At 42.7% G+C, this 23206-nt stretch overlaps 1 protein-coding gene across 7 annotated transcripts in view; it reads left to right on the top strand.

The window, feature by feature from the left end:
• The window catches only part of Sil1 (endoplasmic reticulum chaperone SIL1 homolog (S. cerevisiae)), a 232995-nt gene that overhangs the window by 154087 nt on the left and 55702 nt on the right, over positions 1–23206 (top strand). For 6 of the 7 annotated variants that reach the window (XM_030250634.1, XM_011247043.3, XM_006526365.4 and 3 more), the window contains 2 exons: positions 4107–4206; positions 19829–20020. In XM_030250634.1, coding sequence (XP_030106494.1) covers positions 4107–4206; positions 19829–20020 — 292 coding nt within the window. Of the gene's footprint in view, positions 1–4106; positions 4207–17002; positions 17102–19828; positions 20021–23206 lie in introns of those variants that run through there. The other variant, XM_030250635.1, reaches the window with a different exon arrangement.

Genomic DNA, 23206 nt, shown 5'->3' with positions numbered 1-23206 from the left:
CCTACCTTCTATTCCATCACCTCTCCCAAATGCCATTGTATTATGAATCCATCAAGAATTTAAGCCCGGGCTGGAGAGATGGCTCATCGGCTAAGAGCACTGACTGCTCTTCCAGAGTTCCTGAGTTCTATTCTCAGCAACCACATGGTGGCTCACAACTATCAGTAATGGGATCTGACGCCCTCTTCTGGTGTGTTGAAGATAGCTACAATTGTACTCATACATAAAATAAATAAATCTTAAAAGAAAGAAAAGAAAAGAAAAAAAGATTTTAAGCCCTTAGGGCAGGGCCCTCCTGATCTAATTGCCACTAAAAATTCCTTTACAGATACACACAGTTATGCTTTATCAATCTCCTAGGTATTTCTTCATGAAGTTAAGTTTAAAATTAATTATGAAAAGCAAGATTAACCCTAGCATGTCATTGCATAAGATCCTGCTGTTTTAAGGAAGGGATTTGAGCTACGGGGTTTTAGTGTGGGCATCACTGTCAGAGAACTATTTTAATGTCTCTAGAGACAGAAAAAAGAAGGTTCTTCAGGACCTAACCACGAGGCATTATAGCATGTAGGGTTCAGGTAGACAAGGAATCATTAAAGAGATGAGAGGGATGAGGAGTCAGATGAGCTTGGAAGGAGCCAGGAGAGTCAGAAGAGGGAGGGCAGACTGCGAATGCTGCTGGGTGCTGGAGGAACATAAAGGTTTGATTACCAATCGTTGGTAATTAACTATAATGAGCAGTGTTGGACAGCTGTGGGGCTGGGGAATGTAGCTCACTTGGTAGAGTGCTTGCCTGTATGTGGGGCCATCACCAGCACTACATAAAACCAGGAGGATTGGAAGTGCAGGACCGTACTCAGGGATTCATGGCATGTTTGAGTCCAGCTTGGGATAAGAGACGTTGTCCCCTACCCCAAAGAAACAAAAACAGAACAGTATTAGCAGCATGGTAAGAACAGAATCGACATTAGAGCAAATGGTAATGTAAGAATGAAAAAATAATGAAAAAGAAGACAGCCCTTAGGAGGCAAAGATGACACCATCTCACACGCGTCTGCCTCTCCAGTCTCATCTCCTGTGTCTTGAATCATTTCCCTGTTTCAAAAACCTGACAAACCTGGGGTCCCTTTTGTGCCACCTGCCTGAAATGCTATAATTCCTAAACTTACAAGGCTAATTCGTTGTAGGATTTGAATTCTCTTTCTTTAGCTTTCAGTCCAAATATGTTGCTGAGGCCTTCCTTCCTAAATCACCCTATCTAACATGGTCTCCTGCAGAGACTCATTACCTTGGCTCATCACTTCTCTAGAACTTATTATAATTTGTAATGATCTTACTCATATGTTTATCTTCTTGGTTGTTTGCTTCAAGTCCAGCTTAGAGGCCAGCCTTTTCTAATTACAATGTTCCAGGCTAGCCTGAGTTTCCTAGTGAGGCACCCTGTCTTTTGTTTTGTTTGCTCTGGAACTTGCAGTGTAGACCAGGTTGACCTCTGCCTCTCGTGTGCTGGGCAAGAATTTGATGCAAGACAAAACGGGATTTTTTATTTTGACAAGTAGAGGAGGAGGAAGAGAAGAAGCTGTTCCTCCTACAGCTCCTGACTCCTTAGCTGCCCATGGATGGGGACAGAGCAGTGTTATCTTCATGTGCTTGGCAGTGCAGAGAGAACCTAATCTCTCTCTTACTTTGAGAGATTATGCTAATCACTTGAGCGAAAAACACCTTTAAAGGAGTAGCCCCTTGCTGACACATGAGTTAGTGCTCAAGAAATGGGAGTGGTTAGCTATAGTGAAATAGTTGGAGTCTAAGATTTGGAGAAAATGAGCATTTACCTCAGAGCCCTAAAGACTCTGTGATGAACCAAAACTGAATGAGGAGAGCCCTGAGCATACATCTGTGTAATACAGTTGAGACCTGATGGACCTGGAACAGAGCAGGGTGGCAGCCATTCTTCCGTTTCCTTTGAAATGTCTGCTCAGTCCTGTTCACCCAGCACCAGCACCTAAGCAGTTCCGGGTGGTGGAGGCTAGACCGTGCACCGGCGTGGCAGCTGAGCAGTGCATCTCTGTGCACCTCCCACCTTGCTCCACCACAATGTCTAAGAAGGTTGGCATGGATGAGTGGCAAAGGTGGAGCCCAATGCTACTCCTCAAGGCTGTTAGCCAAGCTCACCCCTGCTGAGGTGGACATAAAGTAGGGAAAAGGATGTGGGAGGGGATAAATCATCGGACAAAACAGTACAAATGAGGGAATCGGGGAGCAAAGACCAAACAGGCTGAAGATCTGCTGCTGAAGACACCCAGAGGACAGTGACAGCCAGAGTCTGCCTCTGAAGCCTAGGGAGAAGCCACAGCCAACTGCCTGTGCAGCGTGTCTATCAGTGGTCCTTGCTCTATTCCTGTACCATCCAGAGGATGTTTTATCAACTATTTTGTAAATGAGAGTTTTTTAGTAGCTCTGGAAACACTTAAAAGGTGAGGAGAAATCCCACTTCATCCCATTTTTTAAGTGTAAATGATTTTCTAAGAGGTTAAATCATTTGCTCCTTGATGGTGGTGGTGGTGGCGGTGGTTGTTGTTGTTGTTGGTGATGATGATGATGATGATGAGGAGGAGGAGGAGGAGGAGGAGGAGGAGGAGGAGGATGGTATAACCTGAAAATACCAGGATACTGAGTCAAGAGAGGCTGTGACTATCTCAGGGAGCTGGAGGTGTCACCATAACATTCCATAGAGGGGACTAGTTTCATATCCTACAATACAAAGCATATGAAACAGCAATTTAGTCTTAGTCAAGCATTTGTGTCTAGAATATTTAGATTTATTTAAGGTCTTGTGTTTCTAGTAGAACCATTTACTAAAAATCACTCCTTCCTTGCTCCTTGCCCTCTCAGAACTGTGGTCAGAGAAGTCCATGTTTGTTACAGTTGTGATAATGTGCTGTGAGTAATGGAAAATGTGAATGTACTGTGTGTGGCATGAAATTGTGAGCCTGTGGAAGCGAGGATTGTGAGTGTTTGGTCGTTAAGTGAGGTCTTGGGGAAAACCGCCACATTACTGGACTAAGTTAAAAGAGAACCAGTGTGTGGATCATCAGAGTTCAGGTACATGTGTTAAGAATTGGAATGTCAGCAGGCATGTGGTGAATACCTTTAATACCAGCACTCGGGAGGCAGAGGTAGGAGAATCTCTATGAGTTCAAGGCCAGCCTGGTCTTCAAAGTGAGTCCAGGACAGCCAGGGCTGGTTATACTGAGAAACCCTGTCTAGGGGGTGGGGGTGGGGTGAAGAATTGGAATGTCTGTGCACTCTGCCTCTCAACCAATACAATCTCAGCTGTGAATAAACAAAACATCCTGTTCTGTCTTTAACTTAATCGCAGCTGCCGTCTGGCTGTGTCAGCGCACTGCCATTTGTCTGCCCAGCTCATGCTCTGCCTCTGTTCACTCCACCCAAGATGCGCTCTATCCGGTTCTATCCGGTTCAGATGCTGGCTGAGCCTGAACAGCTCTGGGGGTGTGGAAGGATCTTACTGCCACACTGGTTCCTTTACTCCAGCCTTTTGGAAGATGACTAGAGAAGGTGATGGTTCTACTCCTGGGTCTCTCAAATCTGGATGATGTTCAGTGTTAGATTGGCATATACCCCTGTGCTCAGACATTGGCTTTAATGTGTGAATCTACCCATTTCACTATCTAAGACAAGTTGGTTTGTCAAATCAAGTCTGGAACGTTTTGGAAGCCTGAGGTTTCTGAAGATTATAGATGAGAGTGTCTCTTACTCCTTAATCTTTGCTTTGTCTTAAATCTTTGCTCCTCAGGGCTCTGCTAGGACACGTGCTTCCAGGGTTAGCCTCTGTTTCCTCGGTGCTTTTTCCTTCTGTCTCATGAAAACAACAACAACAGCAACAACAACAACAAAAACAACTTATTTGGCTCAATTACAGTTAACACGTTGGATTCTGGCTGCCCTAAGGCAGAGGTTTGACAGTATACTAAGAGTTAGAACTGGCCTGGCCAAGCTTCCTCTCTCTGGGTGCCAGTCACTCATAACTGCTCTCTTTCTTGGAGAAATGCATCCCTTCTGACTCTCAGCTTCTCTGTGGACAGGCTGGACATCAACGCCAACACATACACATCTCAGGACCTCAAGAGTGCGCTGGCCAAATTCAAGGAGGGGACCGAGATGGAGAATTCAAAGGATGAACTGGTATGTGACAGTCTTTCTAGTTAGGTTTTGCCAGGAGAGAATGATTGTGCCTGAAAACTTTTATAGTAGGCATGGAATAGTAATATTGTAAAATAATTTAAGAAGCTATTTATGACAACTTAAAACTATTTATATGCTATTTTAAAAAACTTCGCAGAGCATTTCTGGTTTTGTTTTTTGGGTGTTTGTTGTAGGTTAGGATCCAGTGTTCTCTGTGTTTGGAGGAATTGTAGAATGGGGGAGATTATTGCCAGAGCCCACTTAACAACGGCTACACTACAAATCTCTATTTTGTTTTTGTTTTTGTTTTTGTTTTTTAAATAGGGATCAGTGGAGAGATGGCTCAGTGGTCAAAAGCACTGTTTGCTCTTGCAGATGACCTGGGTTCAGTTTTCAACACCCACATGACAGCTGTTTTTAGCTCCAGTTCTGGGAAGTCTGATGCCGCCTTCTGGCCTCTGCAGGCAGTGCACACATGTGATACACAGACATGCTTGCAGATAAAACACTCATGCACATAAAATAAAAACAAACCTTATTGTTTTTTCAAGTAAGACAGACAAGAGAGGAAGAAGCCCGAATCTTTGTCTTTTTATTTGTTTGTTTGTTTGTTTTTGTTTTTTCAAGACAGGGTTTCTCTTTGTAGCCCTGGCTGTCCTGGAACTCACTTTGTAGACCAGGCTGGCCTCTAACTCAGAAATCTGCCTGCCTCTGCCTCCCGAGTACTGGATCTTTGTCTTTTTAAAATGTCACAAATGTATTCTTTTGGGGGCCTCCAGTTTTTTTAAACATAGAATCTGGATGGGTCAAGAGGATGACAGCAGTTTCCCTAGCCCGAAATCACTTCACAGGCTAAGGTATAAGAGGGAAAGCTGGAGAATTTGTGCCCTAACTTCTGGGAGGGCTCACTGACACAGCTCATATGAGGAGGGAATACTACTGAGGTGGACCCTGAGTTCACAGAATACCCGGGGAATGTCACACAGCACTTCTGTGTATTCCCAGTTCAGTCCTGGTGGTCCTGAAAGAAACCTCTTTGACAGTGCTCAGTAGTCCAGGTCCTCCCTTCTTGTCTTCTCCCAGTCCCTCTCGCCTGGGTCTGTCTCTTGGCTCTTTTCCTTGAACACTAGGAGAATCTTAAAAAGGGCAGCATTAGGTCTTGGCAGTTTGTGTGTTAGTTCAAAATAGTCCTTCAGTCTTAAACATGTTTTAAACTACATTTATATGTTTATGTTGTAGGGTTATGGGTGGTGCATGCTGTGGTACACAGATAGAGCACACTTTATGAGGACTGTTTTCTACCTGTGAGTCCTAGGAATCATTTAGATTCCTTTTTTTTTTTTTTTTTTTTTTTTTGGTTTTTTGAGACAGGGTTTCTCTGTATAGCCCTGGCTGTCCTGGAACTCACTCTGTAGACCAGGCTGGCCTTGAACTCAGAAATCCACCTGCCTCTGCTGGGATGAAAGGCGTGCGCCACCATGCCCAGCTCGTATCTCTGTCTTGACTGCTGTTGGTCCTATGAATCCAGAAGTGTTTTCAGATCCATCCAGAAGTGTTTTCAGATCCATGAGATCTTTGCTGACTTCTATGTCAAGTTCTATGACTTCACAGTGATGAAGAGTGCTTGTTGCCTGCAGAGGACCCTGGCTTGATCCCCAGCACCCACATGGTTGTTCACAGCCTTTTGTAACTGCAGACCCAAGGGATTCAGTTCTCTCTTCTGAGCTCTGTGAGCAGCAGGCACACACATGGTGCACATGCATACATACAGGAGGAACACTCATATACATAAAGCAGTAAAAAGTATAAGTCTAAAAATAAGGAGGGGAGGGGCAGGATGACAGCTGCAGCACATGGGAGGTTGTGATGCATGGGAGTCTGCCTTACAGATGTGCACTCCATGGGAGTGGGAGACGGGAGGAAAAGCAAACGTGCCTGCCACCCATCAGAGGGGAAGCCAGGAGAAAACATGTATCTGGGAGCCTAGGTTTAAGATCGGTGCCTGTGGCCAGGGATTTAGACCTTCCCCACCATCACCTTTGATCTGGGTATCATGTAGGTCTGTAAGGAACATAGAAATTGTTCCAGGTTCCATATCCTCTGTGGATGAAAACCCACTTAACCTTACTTCTCTCTGTTTTTTGGGGGAAGTACAATTGAATTTTCCTTCTCTCTCAGACAATAACATTTTCTTTTTGTAATTTAGTTAGCATAGAAAAGCATGAGTAATTTTTAAAAGATTTGAAAAATGGAAAGGCAAAGATTATAAGCTTCCCATTGCTGTTTTTAAAAAATCTGTTTCCCTCTGCAAAGGGATCTACAGAATGCACAAAAGCAAGCCCTTAGTACCTGCTAGATTGAGACACCTGCCTGCCTCTTCCTTGCTGTTTGCAATCTCAGCACATAGGATTCTGGAATCAGAGTCAGGTTGTTAGCTTTGTCTTCTGCCTTCACTTGGAACTGATCTAGACAGACTCAGCTCACTGTCAGCACTGGCTCAGAGACAAGTGCATTAACTCGAAATGGGTTTGTGGCTTTTTGTTTGTTTGTTTTTAAAGTATGTCTCCTGCTCTTGGCTACAGATCCTTACATACCTTTAACTAATTAATTTTTAAGTTCATCTTATGCAATGCCTTGTAAATACACAATGATGCTTTTGATCTGAGCACAAAAACAAATCCTGTCAGATAGTGACCATATCTCTGTGTTTCTCAGATTTGACATGAAATTTGCAGGAGGAAGGGTATCTATTCTCTTGAACTGATAGTTAGTTTAATAAATTTAGATAAAGTTTCTTGCTTCTCAAAAAAAACATAGTCTCAGGACTGGCCAAAAGCCTCAGTGTGGAAAGGTGCTTGCCATTGAGCCTGTTACCTGAGTTCAGTCCTGCAGGTTTGTCTTCTGATCTACATACATGCGTGCCGTCTTAGTCAGGGTTTCTACTCCTGCACAAACATCAGGACCAAGAAGCAAACTGGGGAGGAAAGGGTTTATTCAGCTTACACGTCCACATTGCTGTTCATCACCAAAGGAAGTCAGGAAAGGAACTCACACAGGGCAGGAACCTGGAGGCAGGAGCTGATGCAGAGGCCATGGAGAGGTGCTGCTTACTGGCTTGCCTTCCCTGGGTTGCTCAGTTTGCTTTCTTATAAAACCCAGGACTACCAGCCCAGGGATGGCACAACTCACAAGGTCCCCCCCCCCCCATCACTAATTGATAAAATGCCTTACAGCCGGATCTCATGGAGGCATTTCCTCAAGGGAGGCTCCTTTCTCTGTGATAACTCCAGCTTGTGTCAAGTTGACACACAAAACCAGCCAGTACACATGTGCACATACATATACCTATACATATACTATAGCATACATGAATGTACACATACACATATATACACTCAGTAAGTAAATAAATGCAAAAAAATTTATGACTTAAAACTGTCATGACTTTTTTAAACTTTTGACTCTGTGACAAGGCCATGTTTTCTATTGTTCCCACTAAGATAACTAAACCCAGATAGAACCGTAGCTGCAATATCGTAGCTGCACCATGGAGATTCCTACAAGGTGGTGAAGCAGTTGCAGATTGGACAGGGATTTGGGGGCTTTAGGAATGACATGTCAGTGTCTTTCTTGGGTCTTCGCCCTACATATTCTACTCTGGACACTGGAGAATCTCATGTGCTGAAATATCGGCAGGGTCTCTCTCAGTGCATGGCTTAGGGTGACCTGGAATGCATTGTATCCCAGGCTGGACTCACACATGTGGCTCCCCTGCCTCAGTCTGCTGTATACTGGCATGTGGTGCCAAGCCTGGCTTAAGCAGTACATTCTAAAACACTCAAATAAGCGTTTTCTTTCTAGCTAGAGAAGGAGTAGTCTACAGAGATAAAGCTTTTGACAGCACCTATCCTACTTCTGCCAAAGCCTGTGGGACCCTGACTGCCACCCCATAATGCATGCTCATTTCCAGGAGAAGATGAGCAAGGGAGTCTAGAATTCTACCTCCCTCTTGGTGGTGGCAGCAGCCCTGTATCCAGATTCCTGTTCCAGGGTCAGCAGAAATTGACTGGGGAGCGTGAACTTGCACCTGATCACAATGGCAGTTCTGAGTCAGGACTCTGCTCCACCTAAATGGGGCCAGTGAGCATAGAGCATATGTCAGGACCTCCCCCTGGGCATAGAGACCGGCTGTGGTGCTGGGGTGGTGTGGGCAGAAACCTAATGGGGAGCTTGTATACCTCTTCCTGGCACCCCAGATGGCTTTTCACTACTCTCTGATGAAATGGTATCAGTGGGGCTGCATAGGGAATCTGTCCCTGGTGGTAGCAGGCAGCTGCCCTCTGTGGTAGGGTCAGCGGGGTGACTGAGCAAATAGCAGGAACTATTAATTTTCGAAAATGAGCATATCAATTGCCCTATAAGGGTGGTGTTAGTAGAGGCCATTAGAGGGAGCTATTCTTGCATTCACAAGGTCCTGCATTTAATGACAAGAGCCAAGTGCTTTTTGCCCTCCCAGCCTAGGGTGAAGAGCAGGCATTGGTTTGGACAGAATAGATCTAGAAATGTTAAAAATTACATATAAGTCCTGGACATAACCACTTATGTCCAGAAAAATTTGACCAGCACCCACACTGTTATGAAATCTAATGCAGTGGTGGTCGGGGGTTCCTGACGGGGCCATGCCAAGGTGTCCCCCTGAGAAATCATGCCATTCGACAGACCTGATATAATAATAGAGGTTTGTTTGGGGGAAGGGAGGGGAGTGAGGACCTGGAGATGAGGTAGAGGCAGACAGACAGGAGCAGAGTCATGAGGGCAAGGACAGAGAAGAGCATAAAGAGGGACATAAAGAAAGGCTTCTGGGAACACATGGGGACAGAGGAGCATGGGGTGGGATAGCCAGTACTCACTCCTCTCATATACTGCCACCTGATTCTGGTGGTAGTGACATAATATATCCTACGTTCCTGGGAGGAGTCTAGCCGAATTGCCTATAAGCCTACACACACACACACACACACACACACACACACACACACAGAGAGTCTTAGTCAATGTTCTATTGCTGTGAAGAGACACCATGACCAAGACAACTCTTATAAAGGCAAACAATTAATTGAGGCTGGCTTACAGTTTCAGAGGTTCAGTCCATAATCATCATAGAGTGGGAAGTATGGCAGTACACAGGCAGACATGGTGCTGAAGGAGCTGAGAGTTCTACATCCTGATCTTGAAATAGCAGGAAGGAGAAAGAGAGCTACTGGACCTGACTTAGACTTCTGGATCTCAAAGCCCAGCCCCAGTGACACACTTCCTCCAACAAGGCCACACTTCCTGGTCCTTTCAAATAGTGCCACTTCCTTTGAGCCTATGGGGACCAATTTCATTCATACATCACACAAACCTCGTAGAATTACAGTAGTTCACCTATTACCAAGGGGATATGTTCCAAGACTTTGTGGGTAATGTTGAACTGTATATGCTATATTTTTTCCTATAATAAAAGTTTGTCATAAATTAGGTAAGAAATTAAAGAAAACTGTGGTAAAATAGAACAGTTCCTGTATACTGTAATAAAACTTACCTGGTGTGCAGATAGAATGTGTAGCATGGGTATACTGGACAAAGGGTATTGATGTCTGTGGCAAATAATAGCAAGATGGCATCAGAGTTTGCCACTCAAAACAATCTGCAAATTAAACCCTGAGGAGGTTCTGTTTGTTGGTTAGTTGGTTGGTTTTGATGAAAGGACTGGAAGGAAGGGTAAGCGGATAAGAAGAAAGCCTGCTTTTGTGGAGGAACCCAGGTTTGGTTCCCAGCAGCCGTATTATGCAGCTCACAGCCACTGTAACTCTAGCTCCAGAGGACCTGATGCCTCTGCTGTCTGTCTATGAGCACCTGCGTTGGTGTGTGTGTGTGTGTGTGTATGTGTGTGTGTGTGTGTGTAATGTGTGCATATATACACCCCACAATACATATAATTAAAATATTAATATTTTTAAGGAACGAATTGTATTGAATTTCCTACTTAATTTGTTTGTGCCATAGTTACTATGGATAACCAAAGCAGTGCTGACTAAAATTGAAAAATACAACAAATAAAATTTTAAAATTCACTGGATTAGATCAGTAACAGATTATAGGTATCAGGGAAAAGAATCAGTGAGTAAAAAGAGATAATAAGATTATAACATTTGAGTAATGTGATGGTTTGTATATCCTTGGACCAGGGAGTGGCACCATCTGAAGGTGTGGCCTTGTTGGAATAGGTGTGACCTGGTTAGAATGGGTGTGTCACTGTGGGTGTGGGCATAAGATCCTCACCCTAGTTGCCTGGAAATCAGTCTTCCACTAGCAGCCTTTGGATTAAGACATAGAACTCTCAGCTCCTCCTGTGCCATGCCTGCCTGGATACTGCCATGCTCCCACCTTGATGATAATGGATTGAACCTCTGAACCTGTAAGCCAGCCCCAATTAAATGTTGTTTTTTTATAAGACTTGCCTTGGTCATGGTGTCTGTTCACAGCAGTAAAACCCTAAGACAAGTAGATTTAAAATAGATTGAGGAAAAAATGAGAGAGTTCAGTACCTGAGGGACAACAACAAAAGATCATTTATGCCATTGGAATTCTGAACAGAGGAGAAAGAATATGGGACTGAGAAAAAAACTAAGAAAACATTGAGAACAGATTCTGACTAAAGAAATTACCATATTTGATGAGAGACATGAAACAATAAATCTGTGGTGATAAAATGGATTCCTTGTGATAAACTGAGGAACCTGGGATCCCGATATAACCCAGTAAAACTTCTGAAAAGTAAAAAGAAAAAGAAAATCTCAAGGCAGCTGGAGAGATACAGCACACGAGGGACCTGTGATTGAGGAAGGGTGGTTTTTCATCTAAAGCCACAGGGGCTGGAGCCGAGTGCGTGATGCTTTCCTCAGGGGTGCAAAGACACAGGGCCATTCTTTGAAATTCTATAGCTCATACTATGTCCTTCAGGAATGAAGGGGAAATCACTATATTCTCAAACAAAGGAAAATTAGGAATTTATTGGCAGTGAAAGAATCACTGAAAGTGTTCTACAGGCAGGCAGGATTCACAGAAGGAAACTTAGGACACCAGGAAGGGGGAAAGAACAATGAATATAAACAAGAAAAATAGATTTTTCTTCTTTTTGAACGTTAAAATGTTTTATTCTAAAAGCAAGAATTTATTGACATCCATTTCCTGATGCTCACTGAGAATGTCTTAAGACAATTATGGAAGGAGGTGACAGAATTGGAGGCAAAGTTTCTATAGTTCACTCAGAGTTTAAGATCTGGATGCCCGTAGCTTACTTAGGTATATTGTAGTACTTAGAAAATCAATATTAAAGTGAAACTACAGACAGATACACTCAAAAACACTGTAGATAGACCAATGGTGTTCTATTTTTAAAATGTTGCCATAGGAAGACAAAAGAGTAAGCAAAGAACAAAGACAGGGACCAGGGAAGATAGACACAGGAAGCCAGCCTGGACTACAGGCAGCCAGCCCAGCATACCAAAACCCAAACAAACCACCAGCAACAAGACACCCACCCGCAGAATGAATAGAAATGGCAGACTTGAGCGCTAATGCTTCAGTAATTACGTTCAATGTGAGTAGTCTATACCAATTATTTTTGTGTGTTTCTTATGCTTTTTGTTGTTTGTTTACCAAATGGATTTTTAACAACCCAAATATATGGATCCTACAAAACAATCCACTCAAATATAATAACAGAGGAGGTGGGTGGAAAGCAGAAGAATGGAAAGTATATTGCCAATTAAAACATACCAAATGGATTGGTTTTGCATGTTTCTTATTTTTTTTAAATGGAATTTTAACAACCCAAATATATGGGTGCTATAAGAAACCCACTCAAATATAATAGAGGAGGTGGGTCGAATGAAGGAGTGGAATGTATATTGCACAAACATTACTTTTTAAAAGGCAGTGGATGGCCAGTGATAAAGAAGAGCATTGCATCATGGTTAAAGGTTACGTCACTAAAACACATGGCAATCTTAATGTTTTTCATTTTGTATCAAAATACTTGAGGTAGCATGGGGGTAGTTGTGGCTCATGCCTTTAATCCCAGCACTCGGGAGGCAGAGGCAGGCTGATTTCTGAGTTTAAGGCCAGCCTGGTCTACAGAGTGAGCTTCAGGACAGCCAGGGCTACACAGAGAAACCCTGTCCCAAAACAACAACAACAACAACAACAACAACAACAAATACTTGAGGCAAAACCTGACAGAATTAAAAGGAAGAAACAAATCTACAGTTACGTTTAGGGACTTCAATATTTCTTTCTCAGAATTTCTAAAAAAGCAAATGAAAAAGAATGTGAGAGGGGCTGGAGAGATGGCTCAGAGGTTAAGAGCACTGACTGCTCTTCCAGAGGTCCTGAGTTCAATTCCCAGCAACTACATAGTGGCTCATGATCATCTGTAATAGAATTTGATGCCCTCTTCTGGTGTGTCTGAAGACAGTGACAGTGACAGTGTACTCATACACATAAAGTAAATAAATAAATATTTTTTTAAAAAATCTTTAAAAAAGAAATGAGAAAGCAGAGTACCAGAAACATTTGTCAACCTAGAGTTAACAACACATCTCAATTGAATTTATGGAGTATTTTCTCTGCTCATAAGGGAATCAGAATAGAACACCTTTAAACATCTGCGTTACAGAGAAGGTCTCCAGTGAAGTAGAGAGGCACATTGGCCTGAACATAGGTAGGAATGCAGGTGGTTAGGTTGCTGCTAACCCTGCAACCCCCAGCATTGCAGAGGCAGGAGAGCACACATGCAGGACCAGCCTTGAGCCACAGAGAGACCCGCATGTCAGAGATGAAGATGGAGCTAGGAACAGTGGATTAGTCACTTACCACTCCGAGCCCAGGCCCCAGCACTGCAAGAGAACAAGTGTGTGCTCCCTACATAGAGACACTGGGGAGAGGCTTGCAGCCAGCAAGGACATTTGGTTTGTAATGAGAATGATTTATTTATTATTATATCTGTCTTCAGACGTACCAGAAGAGGGCGTCAGATCTCATTACGAGCTACCATATGGTTGCTGGGATTTGAACTCAGGACCTTGGGAGGAGCAGTCAGTGCTCTTACCCGCTGAGCTCTCTCGCCAGCCCATGAGAATGATTTTTAAAAAGAATTCCTGAGTTTTAAATAGTTTTCCTGGCACTACCTACCAAACATTGAAAAGTAGTTACCATCAACTCTACACAGTCTCTTGTAGAAACAGAAGCAGAAGTGATGTTTCCTCACCTATTTTAGGAGGCTGGTATTATACTTCTACCTAAACGAGATAAATATCTAAAAAAAAAAAACAAAAACAAAACTTGAGAATAACATTCCTCGTGAATATAGATGCAGAAATCTCCAATGCGATAGAGACAAGTCAAGGTCAGGGACTCAGAAAAGGAATAAAGGTTTCCGAGTGAATGGGGTTATTACAGAGAGGGAAAGCTGATTCTCGCTGGGAGTGCTGGGTGCCACACAGCAGGATTCCCAGCACTCAGGACACAGAAGCACAGGGAGCTCTGGGAGTTCAAGGCCAACTTGATCTATGCAGAGTTCCAGAAAGGGCTGTGTAGAAAGACACGACCTCAAAAATAATTTTTTTCCTATGTAACAAAAACTGGTCAGACTGGGTATGATAGTGCATACCCATAGCCCAGCACAAAGGGCTGTGAACTTGAGGCCAGCTGAGCTATGTAACAAGACTCTATCCCCACAAAATCAGAAACAAGCAGACAAAAACATAAATCCCAATAGGTGTAACCACCAGTCAGCAGCTAAAGAAGAAACATTACCTCATCATATATCAATTCAGATATTAAGAATGTGACAGAAATTCAATACCAGTTTATGATGGAAACTCAAAAAACTCCAGGACTAGAACCTTCCTTGACTTGATAAAGAGATTGATGGGGAAAAAAAAACTATATTGAATATACTTTATAGCAAGAGGCTAACTGTGCCAGTGAACTCAGCAAGAATATTCACTCATCACTAGGGATGGCTGCTCTTGGTTGTCAACTTGACTACATCTGGAATTACCTAAAACCCCAATGGCCAGGAACACGTGTAAGGGACTTTTTTCTTAAATTATTTGAAGTGGGAAGACCCACTTGTAATCTAGATCTTTGAGATGGGAAGATCCACCTTCAATCTGGGCCACACCTTCTGCTGGGAGAAAGAAGCTGGCTCTCTCTTGGCCTGCTTGCTCTCACCCTTGCTGGCAAGTCCGTTCCTTCTCTGGCATTAGAGCTCACTTCTTCCAGATTCCTGTATATATGGAAGAGCAGCTGAGATATCCGGCCTCCGGCCTCATCGACTGAACTACTAGATTATTGGACTTTCTGTTCATAGCCAACTGTTGTTGCCTATAACCACAACCTATAAGCTATTCTAATAAATCCCTCTTTATATATATATATATATACACACAAAATATATTTATCAAAATATACATTTAAAGTATATTTACATATAATATGTACTTATAAAACATGTATATATAAATACATAGATAGATTCATTCTATAAGTTATGTTTCTCTAGAGAACCCTGACTAATAGACCACTCATTCAAAACAGTTCAAGCCAAGTCAGTAAGACAAAGAGGAGAGAAAAAGGGCATTTAAACCAGAGAAGGAAAACAAAAACCAACAAAAAATAACCCCAACTTTCCTTATCTCCAGATGACATAAATTACCTAAGTATAAATCTCAGAGAACACCTAATAAGCAAAATACCTTTCTAGAACTAGTGAATTCAGCTAGGTCACAGGATATAAAATCCAACACAAATTCAGTTGTGTTTCTGTATACTAGTTATGAATATATGGAAATTAAAGTAAAACAAATTTCATTTATATTCTCCCAAAAGTGAAATATTTAGGTATAAAGCCAAGAAGGCAAATATAGGATCTATAGTGAAAGTTAAGAGTTGATGAACAATGATATAGGTAAATCAAAAACTTCAATAAGTAGATATACTATGTACATGAATTGGAAGGTTCAACATAGTAAGACATATATATGCAATTTCTATTAGTATCCCAGTAGTTTCCAGTAGTTTTTTTAAAATGTTACAAGTGATTTTTTTTTTTTTGAGACAAGGTCAGTTTGTCCTCAGACTCTGTCACCAACTGAATTATTGATCCTCCTATTGTGCCTCCTGAGATCTGGAGTTACAGTAATGGGCTAGTATCACCACTTTATATGGTATTGGGAATTGAGCACAGGGCATCACACATGCTAGCAATTCCTGTGTTATAAATGTATACAGAAATGAAAAAGTAGCAATACCAGTATTTACTTAGTACTGTAATTTAAAATAACCCAAAACATTGAAAATTAAAGTTTTCATTTTTTGATTTAAAACAAAACAAAACAAAACCAAAAACCCTTACCAAAGAGCAGAGCAAGCAGTCTCTACTCTGCTTGGCTCTTTATTGTAGAGCCTAGCATAAAGCAAGCACTCTCTCTCCCGCCTTGGCAGAGGCTCACCCTTTCTAAGTGTGGATCAGATTCTAGGATTTTACCTATCGAGTGTTCATATTGTGGCACCTGCGTTTCTCTGACATGAAGGGTTTTGCTAGTCTCACTTATTCTTTCTATCACTTTATGAATTTGTCTTATTAACTTGATTTTAGTACTAGAGATCAGACCTAACATGTGTACCACTGAGCTACATCTTCAACCGTCCTTAAATTTTTAAGATACATTTATTTAGTGCAGCAGCTCTCTACCTGTGAGTCATGACCCTTTCAGGAGGGTCTAATGACCCTTTCACAGGGGTTGCATATCAGAGATTTATGTTATGTTTCATAAGAGCAGCACAATTACAGTTAAGTAGCAACAAAATAATTTTATTGTTGGGGGTCAGGTCACCACAACATAAGGAGCTCTTATTAAAGGGTTGCAGCATTAGGAAGGGTAAGAACCTCTGATTTAGAGTGAGTATGTATGTACACAAGTCAGCAGACAGCTGACTTAGACTGGAAGTTGGTTTTCTCTCTATCCTGTAGGTTCCTTGGGCTCTGAGGACTGAACTCGAGTCATCGGACTTGGTGACAAGGGCCTTTATCCACTGAACCATCTTGCTAGTCTCAGTCTAGCCCTCTTAAAGCTTTGTTAATGTTACTTACTTAATCTAGAGCCTCACTCCATTCAGGCTGGTATGAAACACACTACTTAGCCCAGGTAGCCATCAACTCCTAGGTTAATCTTTTCATTCACTCTGTAGTCCAGGCTCCCCTTGAATTTAAGATTGACCTTCTTTAGCCTCCCTGAGATTGCAGCGCTGTGCCAGCAGGCCTGGCTTACCTTACTAATCAGCGTTCAGAGGAAACTGCACCTCATGAGAGAGCACTGTCAGCATCTCCTTTGGCTTTGTGTGTGTTGTGTTCATTTTAGATCTTATTGCCAAAGCTAACAGAGAATATAGTACTTCATTGTGTGGTGGGGATCTGTCTGTGTGTCTGTGTGTGATGGGGATCTGTCTGTGTGGGTCTGTGTCTGTGTGGAGGTGTGGGGCACTTGGGAGCCACTTGATGGGCTGCAGTATGAAATCTTATTGAGACAGTCAGTGTCTTACTATGTAGCCTAGGCTGGCTTGAATTCACAGAGATCCCCTGCCTTTGCCTTCTGAACAGAGCCATAAAAGCTCTACCACGTCCCACCAGTGTATACTCTTTACAGCCGAGCCATTCTCTAACCCTAAGTTTTATTTTTTAGGCAGGGTCTCATGTATCTCAGTTGGCCTCAAGCTGAAACCGTAGCTGGGGATGACTTTGACCTTTGATCCTCCTGTCTGTACTTCCTGAATCCTAGGACTGCAGGTATATGCTACCATATCTAGATAATGTGGTGCTGGGAATCAAACCCAGGGCTCCGTGCATGCTGGGCAAGCACTCTACCTACTAAACTATATCCTCAGTCCTAAAATTAATGCTTAGGATGGTTGCAGTTAATCTGTTGTGGTAGTTGAAATGTGAAACCCATGCGGAGGAAGGACTGTGTGGTTGTGGGTTGACCCTGGAGCTTTGCCTGTGCTAAGTCTGCTCAAGTTCCCAGCCTACCACTGAATTATATACTCAGCCAAACACAGGACTTTTAGCTACATATGTAAACAACCTTCAAAGTTCCAAGAGTTTAAAACTAACCTACTTAGAAAATGAGAAGAGAAAGGAAACATTTTGCCAAAGAGACTATGTGGAAGGCAGATATGCCATGAAAACCTGTTTAGCATCATTAGCCATTATAGAAATGCAACTTAAGCCGGGCATGGTGGCCCACGCCTTTAATCCCAGCACTTGGGAGGCAGAGGCAGGCAGATTTCTGAGTTCGAGGCCAGCCTGGTCTACAGAGTGAGTTCCAGGACAGCCAGGGCTACACAGAGAAACCCTGCCTCGAAAAACAAAACAAAACAAAAAAAAGAAATGCAACTTAAATCTATAAAGAGATATTAGTTAATATTTGTTAGGAGATAAAAAATGATGATAGCACTAAATACTGGTGGAGATATACTTAAACTGGGATATTTTATACATAGTTTATAGGAATGTAAAATGGTATATACTCCCTGGGAAACAGTTTGACAGATTTAATGAAACAACATATATTTACCGTATATGCCAACAATTGTTATTCTAACAGCCAAAACCTAGCAACAGCTTGGATGTTCTTAAGCAGGTAAATGATTACTGTCCAGATGTGATCAAGTACTCGTCAGCAAAGAGAGAGCGGAAGGAACACTTGATGTCTGCAGTGACTGGGTTAGCTCTCAAGGGCATTGTGCTTAGTGAAGAAAATGCCAATCTTAAAAAAGCCAATCTGTGTGGTTCCATTTATATAACATTCCCCAAATGTCAGAATTATAGAGCTGGAAAAAGAACCCAGTGGTTATCAGGGCTTCAGGATGGGACTCAGTGGGCGCGCAAGATGTAGCTATAAAGAGCTTGAACAGGGGGTTCCTCAGAAGGAACAGAAGAGCTCTGGGGTTTGATTGCACTGGTGGCCACATAAATCTATAACCTGGATAAAGCTGTATAGAACAATACATATACACACTCAGTATACATGCAAAGCTGTACATGTAAAAGGTGGTACAGTGTGAGTTTTATATTGTAGTATAAGGTCGCATGCACGTGTGTCCTTTCTTGCAGTTGATGTTATATTATCATTATATAAGATGTTACTGTTGGGGAAAGCTGGGTAAAGAATATATGATATTTTTACTCTATTTTTATAAATTCCCATGAGCTTATAGTTATTTCAGACTACATTTTCTTCCTTTTGTTGTTGTTGTTGTTTTCTTTTCCTTTAGCAGGCCTTCTTGAGAGCCAGGAATCTGCATCTCTGTAAGGCAGAATTCACTTGTTCTTTGCTATTACAAGGTCTTACTACATAGCGCTGGCTGTCCTGGAACTCACTATATAGACCAGGCTGACCTTGAACTCACAGAGATCCTCCTGAGAGGTCATGTGTTTGTTGTTTCTATTGTTCTCTGGCTCTAAGAAGTGACTTAGCCTTTCCAGACCTCTTTGTTGGCTTTGTTTACCATCCAGACTGCTCTACCTGAGACTTGCAAGAGCATTTCGCGGGGTTTTAGTCCAAGAAGAAGAGTGGTACCTCCTGGATGTGATAGCTTTGATGGAGCATCTTTTTAAAAGGAGGGTGATTCATACCTTTGGTTGATGTTTCTATAGAATCCTTATACCAGGGAGAGAAACCATAGGTAATAGATGAATAATTTGGAGCTGACAACTGCTCATCATCCTGCTTTTTATAAATGCCCATGCCTTTTAATTTTTCTTGTAAGATAGATACATAAACTACTGTAACCTTTCAGACTCTCCTTATAAGCACTATCCACTAAAATGGGAAGAAAGTGGAGTGCCACATGTATAAAATACCCAATTAAAGTCTTTTATTCACCTCCAACATAATTTCATTTTAAAGATTTTTATACGTGTGTGTGGGGTAGGGAGGACTGAGAGAAAATTGTTTTGAGATTTGAGTATAGTACATACAGTAATTTAGCCATTTCAAACAGTTGAACAGACTGTACACCTGTGGTTGGAGTGACAGTAATGACAGTGATTTAATCTTCATCCCCAGTTGCTCTTGTTCTGACAGCTCTTTCCCAGTTTCCTTCATCCGGGTTTCCCATCAGGCAGTGCAAGGCCAGGGTATTCTGACTATGGAAGACAGAGAACCATGGTGTGGATCCTCTTACCTTCTACTCCAGCTGTCCTGTGAGGGTAGAGGTTGAAAGTGAACTTGTCTTGCTTTCCCTGAGCTCAGTGGTTGCACCAAGGAGACTCGATTCTCCCAGACTTGAATGAGTGTGCCTGGGAAAGGCCTACGTGTGTTTTCAGAGCAGAGCCCTATGTGGGCCAACTCTGGCGGCTTTTTCTCTGAGTCTCTTGGAAAGTGTCGGTATTTCTATCCCAGCAGATTCGATCCCCAGCCTTGTAAGGACGGGCATCCACGGCACACTATGTGGGTCTTAGGGAAATGCCTCCAGCCCCTGCGATTGATTATGTCTTTGCTGTTCTCTTTAGGCGAGACAGGCCACAGTCAAGCAGCTCTTCCGCCCCATTGAGGAGCTGAAGAAGGAATTTGATGAGCTGAACGTTGTTCTTGAGACTGACATGCAGATTATGGTTCGGCTGATAAACAAGTTCAACAGCTCCAGCTCCAGCCTAGAAGAGAAGGTTGCTGCGCTCTTTGATCTTGAGTACTATGTCCATCAGGTATTGTTTTTCCTTGCCTGCAAATCCAGACTTTTAATCAACAGCCCCAAACATAAACCCCTGCTCTAAACCCTGAGAAGACAACGTCAGTGGTTTTACCTCTGCCGTGGCACAGACATTTAATGTAGGCATAGGGCAGTTGAGCTGTTCTTAAGAGAGCACAACCACCCGCCTTTTGCTTGAATCTGTTTTGTTTTAACACTAAGACAAAATTACCATAATCGTGTGTTACTTACTGTCTGGAAGGGGAAGCAAATATGAACAACTGAGCAAATTAACAAAGTGAGTTAATTTAGAACCATAATAGGGGCATGTAATAGGGGATGGATCACAGGGCAGCTTAGAACAAGCTGACTAGTTAGAATCAATAAGGATGCTTCTCCTAGGTTGCACTCTTAGGCTGAGTTTTCAGGAAGGAGTAGGAGTTGATTAGATGAAGAAGAGAAACTCTTAAGGAGATGATGGTAGCATTGCCCATGGGCAATATCTGGTGTAATGTCTATGTTAGTACATAAGGTTGTATGGTGATAGTTACTCTCATTTTTTGACGTATTAATGGTTATTTTCATGCTATAGTGGTACAGTTAAATAGTTATAACAGAGCATGTTTACAAAGTCAGAATATTTACTGCTTAAATTTTCCTCCCATTTCCCCTTCGTATCACCTGAGTTCTATTCACCTTCCCCACAGCGGCCAGGGAACAGTGTGGAGAAGAGGACAAAAATACTATGACAGCCAAAAGACAGAGTGTGCAGGAGTGACAGGGTCCACTGAACATAACATGGTTCTGTTCTCACTCATGAGCCCACAGGGGCTGTGGTGACAAGACAGGCCTGAAACACAAGTCGGGTGTGGAGGGAGAGAGCTCACAAGCCCCCCCCCCCCAAGCTGAGAAGCTGCTGAGAGTCATGGCTGCTGAGGGAGGGAGAGGAAGTTGTCTTTATAGATGTGTGTCCTGGTGGGCTGACCATGTTGCAGTGGATGGCCCCACATCCGTGCACACATGGGCAGCACAAATTAGATTTAGTAGGGCATTTTTTTTAAGGACAAGAAATTAGAAGGGGTTGGTGGTGAATTTCAGAATAATTAATGGAAGAAGAAGGGATTAGTATGATCAGAGTATGTTATATATGTGTGAAAATCTCTAAAAATAGTAAAATTGTTGTATTTATTTATTTTCTTACTTTAATTTGAGGCTGGACATGGTGGCACATGCTTTTAATCCCTGTACTTGGAAGGCAGGGAGAGCTCTGTAAATTTGAGGCCAGACTGGTCTACCTAGTGAGCTCCCGAACAACCAGGGATGCACAGAGAGACCCTGTCTCAGGAACAAAGAACAAAGAAAAAAGAAAAGAAACTTGGAGAAAATTTACTTATTGTTAGGAACTTTAGAAAAATGTACCAGTCCTTGTTTTAGACTCTTCCATGCAGACTAAGTTATGTGCACGCAGACTCTAGGGTAGAGGTGAGTTGGTAAGGTTGAAGGCCTGGACAAGATTGGAGTGACTGGAGCTCAGACAGGGGAGCCAGAGCTGTAAAGCTGGGGATGTCCTTTTGCCCTTTGTGATTGTCCCCTTAGTCCTGAGTTTTGAAATGAGAAAATAACCATTCAAATACCTAAAACTAATATTGAGCACTCTAGACGATCTACTGCTTCAAGTGCTTTGTATATATCAATTCCATAGGTGCCCTGAGTAGGTACCATTATTAGTCTTAATTTTTGTTTGTTTGTTTTTCTGTTTTGAGTTGGAGTCTCACTATTTTATCCAGAATGGTCTCACATTCCTGGGCTCCAGTGGGTCAAAGGGAGAATTGCAAGCTCCCACTTTTTAATTAAGGACAGAGGAGTTCAAGGAGATGGTGTGATTATTGGGGACCAATCAGCTGCTAAATGAGAGCTAGGATTTGTAAAAAGTTCAGTCTAATCCTAAAGTCTAAGCTTTTAGACTTTTGGTCAGTGTACTTCTCATAGAACACCAGTGCCTTTTGCAAGAAGATTAAAAGATAGAGGTAAAGAACAACTAAGGCAAAGTGTTTATAAAGTCAATGTTTTCCAGCAAGTGACCCTACGGAGAGTCTGCTGGGCCCCAGGCACTTGAGGTGCATTTATGAACAAAATTGGACCTAATTTTCTAGCAGAGAGGCAGATTTAACAAATACTTGTTTGAAAGGTAATAAAATTACAAAAAAAGGACAAAGGAGAGCATTATAGAAAGTGGTGGGCAGGAGGTGGAAGCGTGCCTAGACTCTGACTGGATCTGAGAGCAAAGGAAGAGATCATGGAAGCTCATGGGCCATGGAAAGAGTAGCACTGGAGCCCAGTGGCAGAGGTGAGGTGAAAACAGCCCCTCCAACAGTTGCTTTGAGAATCTGAGCACTGTGGAGAGCTTGGGTGGGCACAGAGCCCTGATAGGAAGCTGTTGGAATGGTGGCCCAAAGGGCTGTACAGTCATAACCAAGCCCTTGTCTAAGATATTTACCCAGCAGACTAGAGCCCCAGTGACCCCACCGACCCCATCACAGTGCCTTGTTCTTCATAAACAAGCCCATCATTGTTCATTTGGGGTTTTGTGATGAGTGCTGTCTGCCGGGGTTACAAGGTGGCTCTTCATCCTCTTCCTCTGCTCAGACCCCAAAAAGCAAGACTGTGACCCTCTTATGAGGTTAAAAAAAAATGAGCATGAGTTTCCCTTCCCCTTCCTCGTCCTTTCTGAGGTGAAAAGGCAGCGCCTAGCTTTTCCATTAGAGATGATTAAGGGACAAGGCTTCTAGGGGTTATTGGCCAGCTCAGGCTTGCTCTGCTGTTGACAGCTTTTATTATGTTTTTCATTTTTAATGTACTTGGGTGGATCTTTAGTTCTCAGCTTTCTGAAGCATCTTGCTTTAGTTCACATGAAAGGCTAAAATCACTAGCTTATGCCTATAAGGGGATGAGTTACACAAAGGCTAAAATAACCAATAACCCAACAACAGCAAAATGTCCCCCTGCAGTCCCATCTGGCAGCGTCATCCTCAGGGTGGCATCCCATCCCACTTGTACAGTTCCTGGGCATCACCAGACTCAGCCAGAGATCATCATAGACCCATTCCATTGGTGAAGGACAAACCCCCTCCATTGGCAAAAGTGCCCTCCTCTGTGTTCTGGGCCACTGCCTTGGGCAAGTGTACTACTAATGTGCCCTGGT

The sequence above is a fragment of the Mus musculus genome, chromosome 18, assembly GCF_000001635.26.
Source record: "Mus musculus strain C57BL/6J chromosome 18, GRCm38.p6 C57BL/6J".
In the NCBI taxonomy this organism is placed as follows: Eukaryota; Metazoa; Chordata; class Mammalia; order Rodentia; family Muridae; genus Mus; species Mus musculus.
Note: the sequence above shows the minus strand (reverse complement) of the source record. Positions and strands in the feature narration are given on the sequence as shown.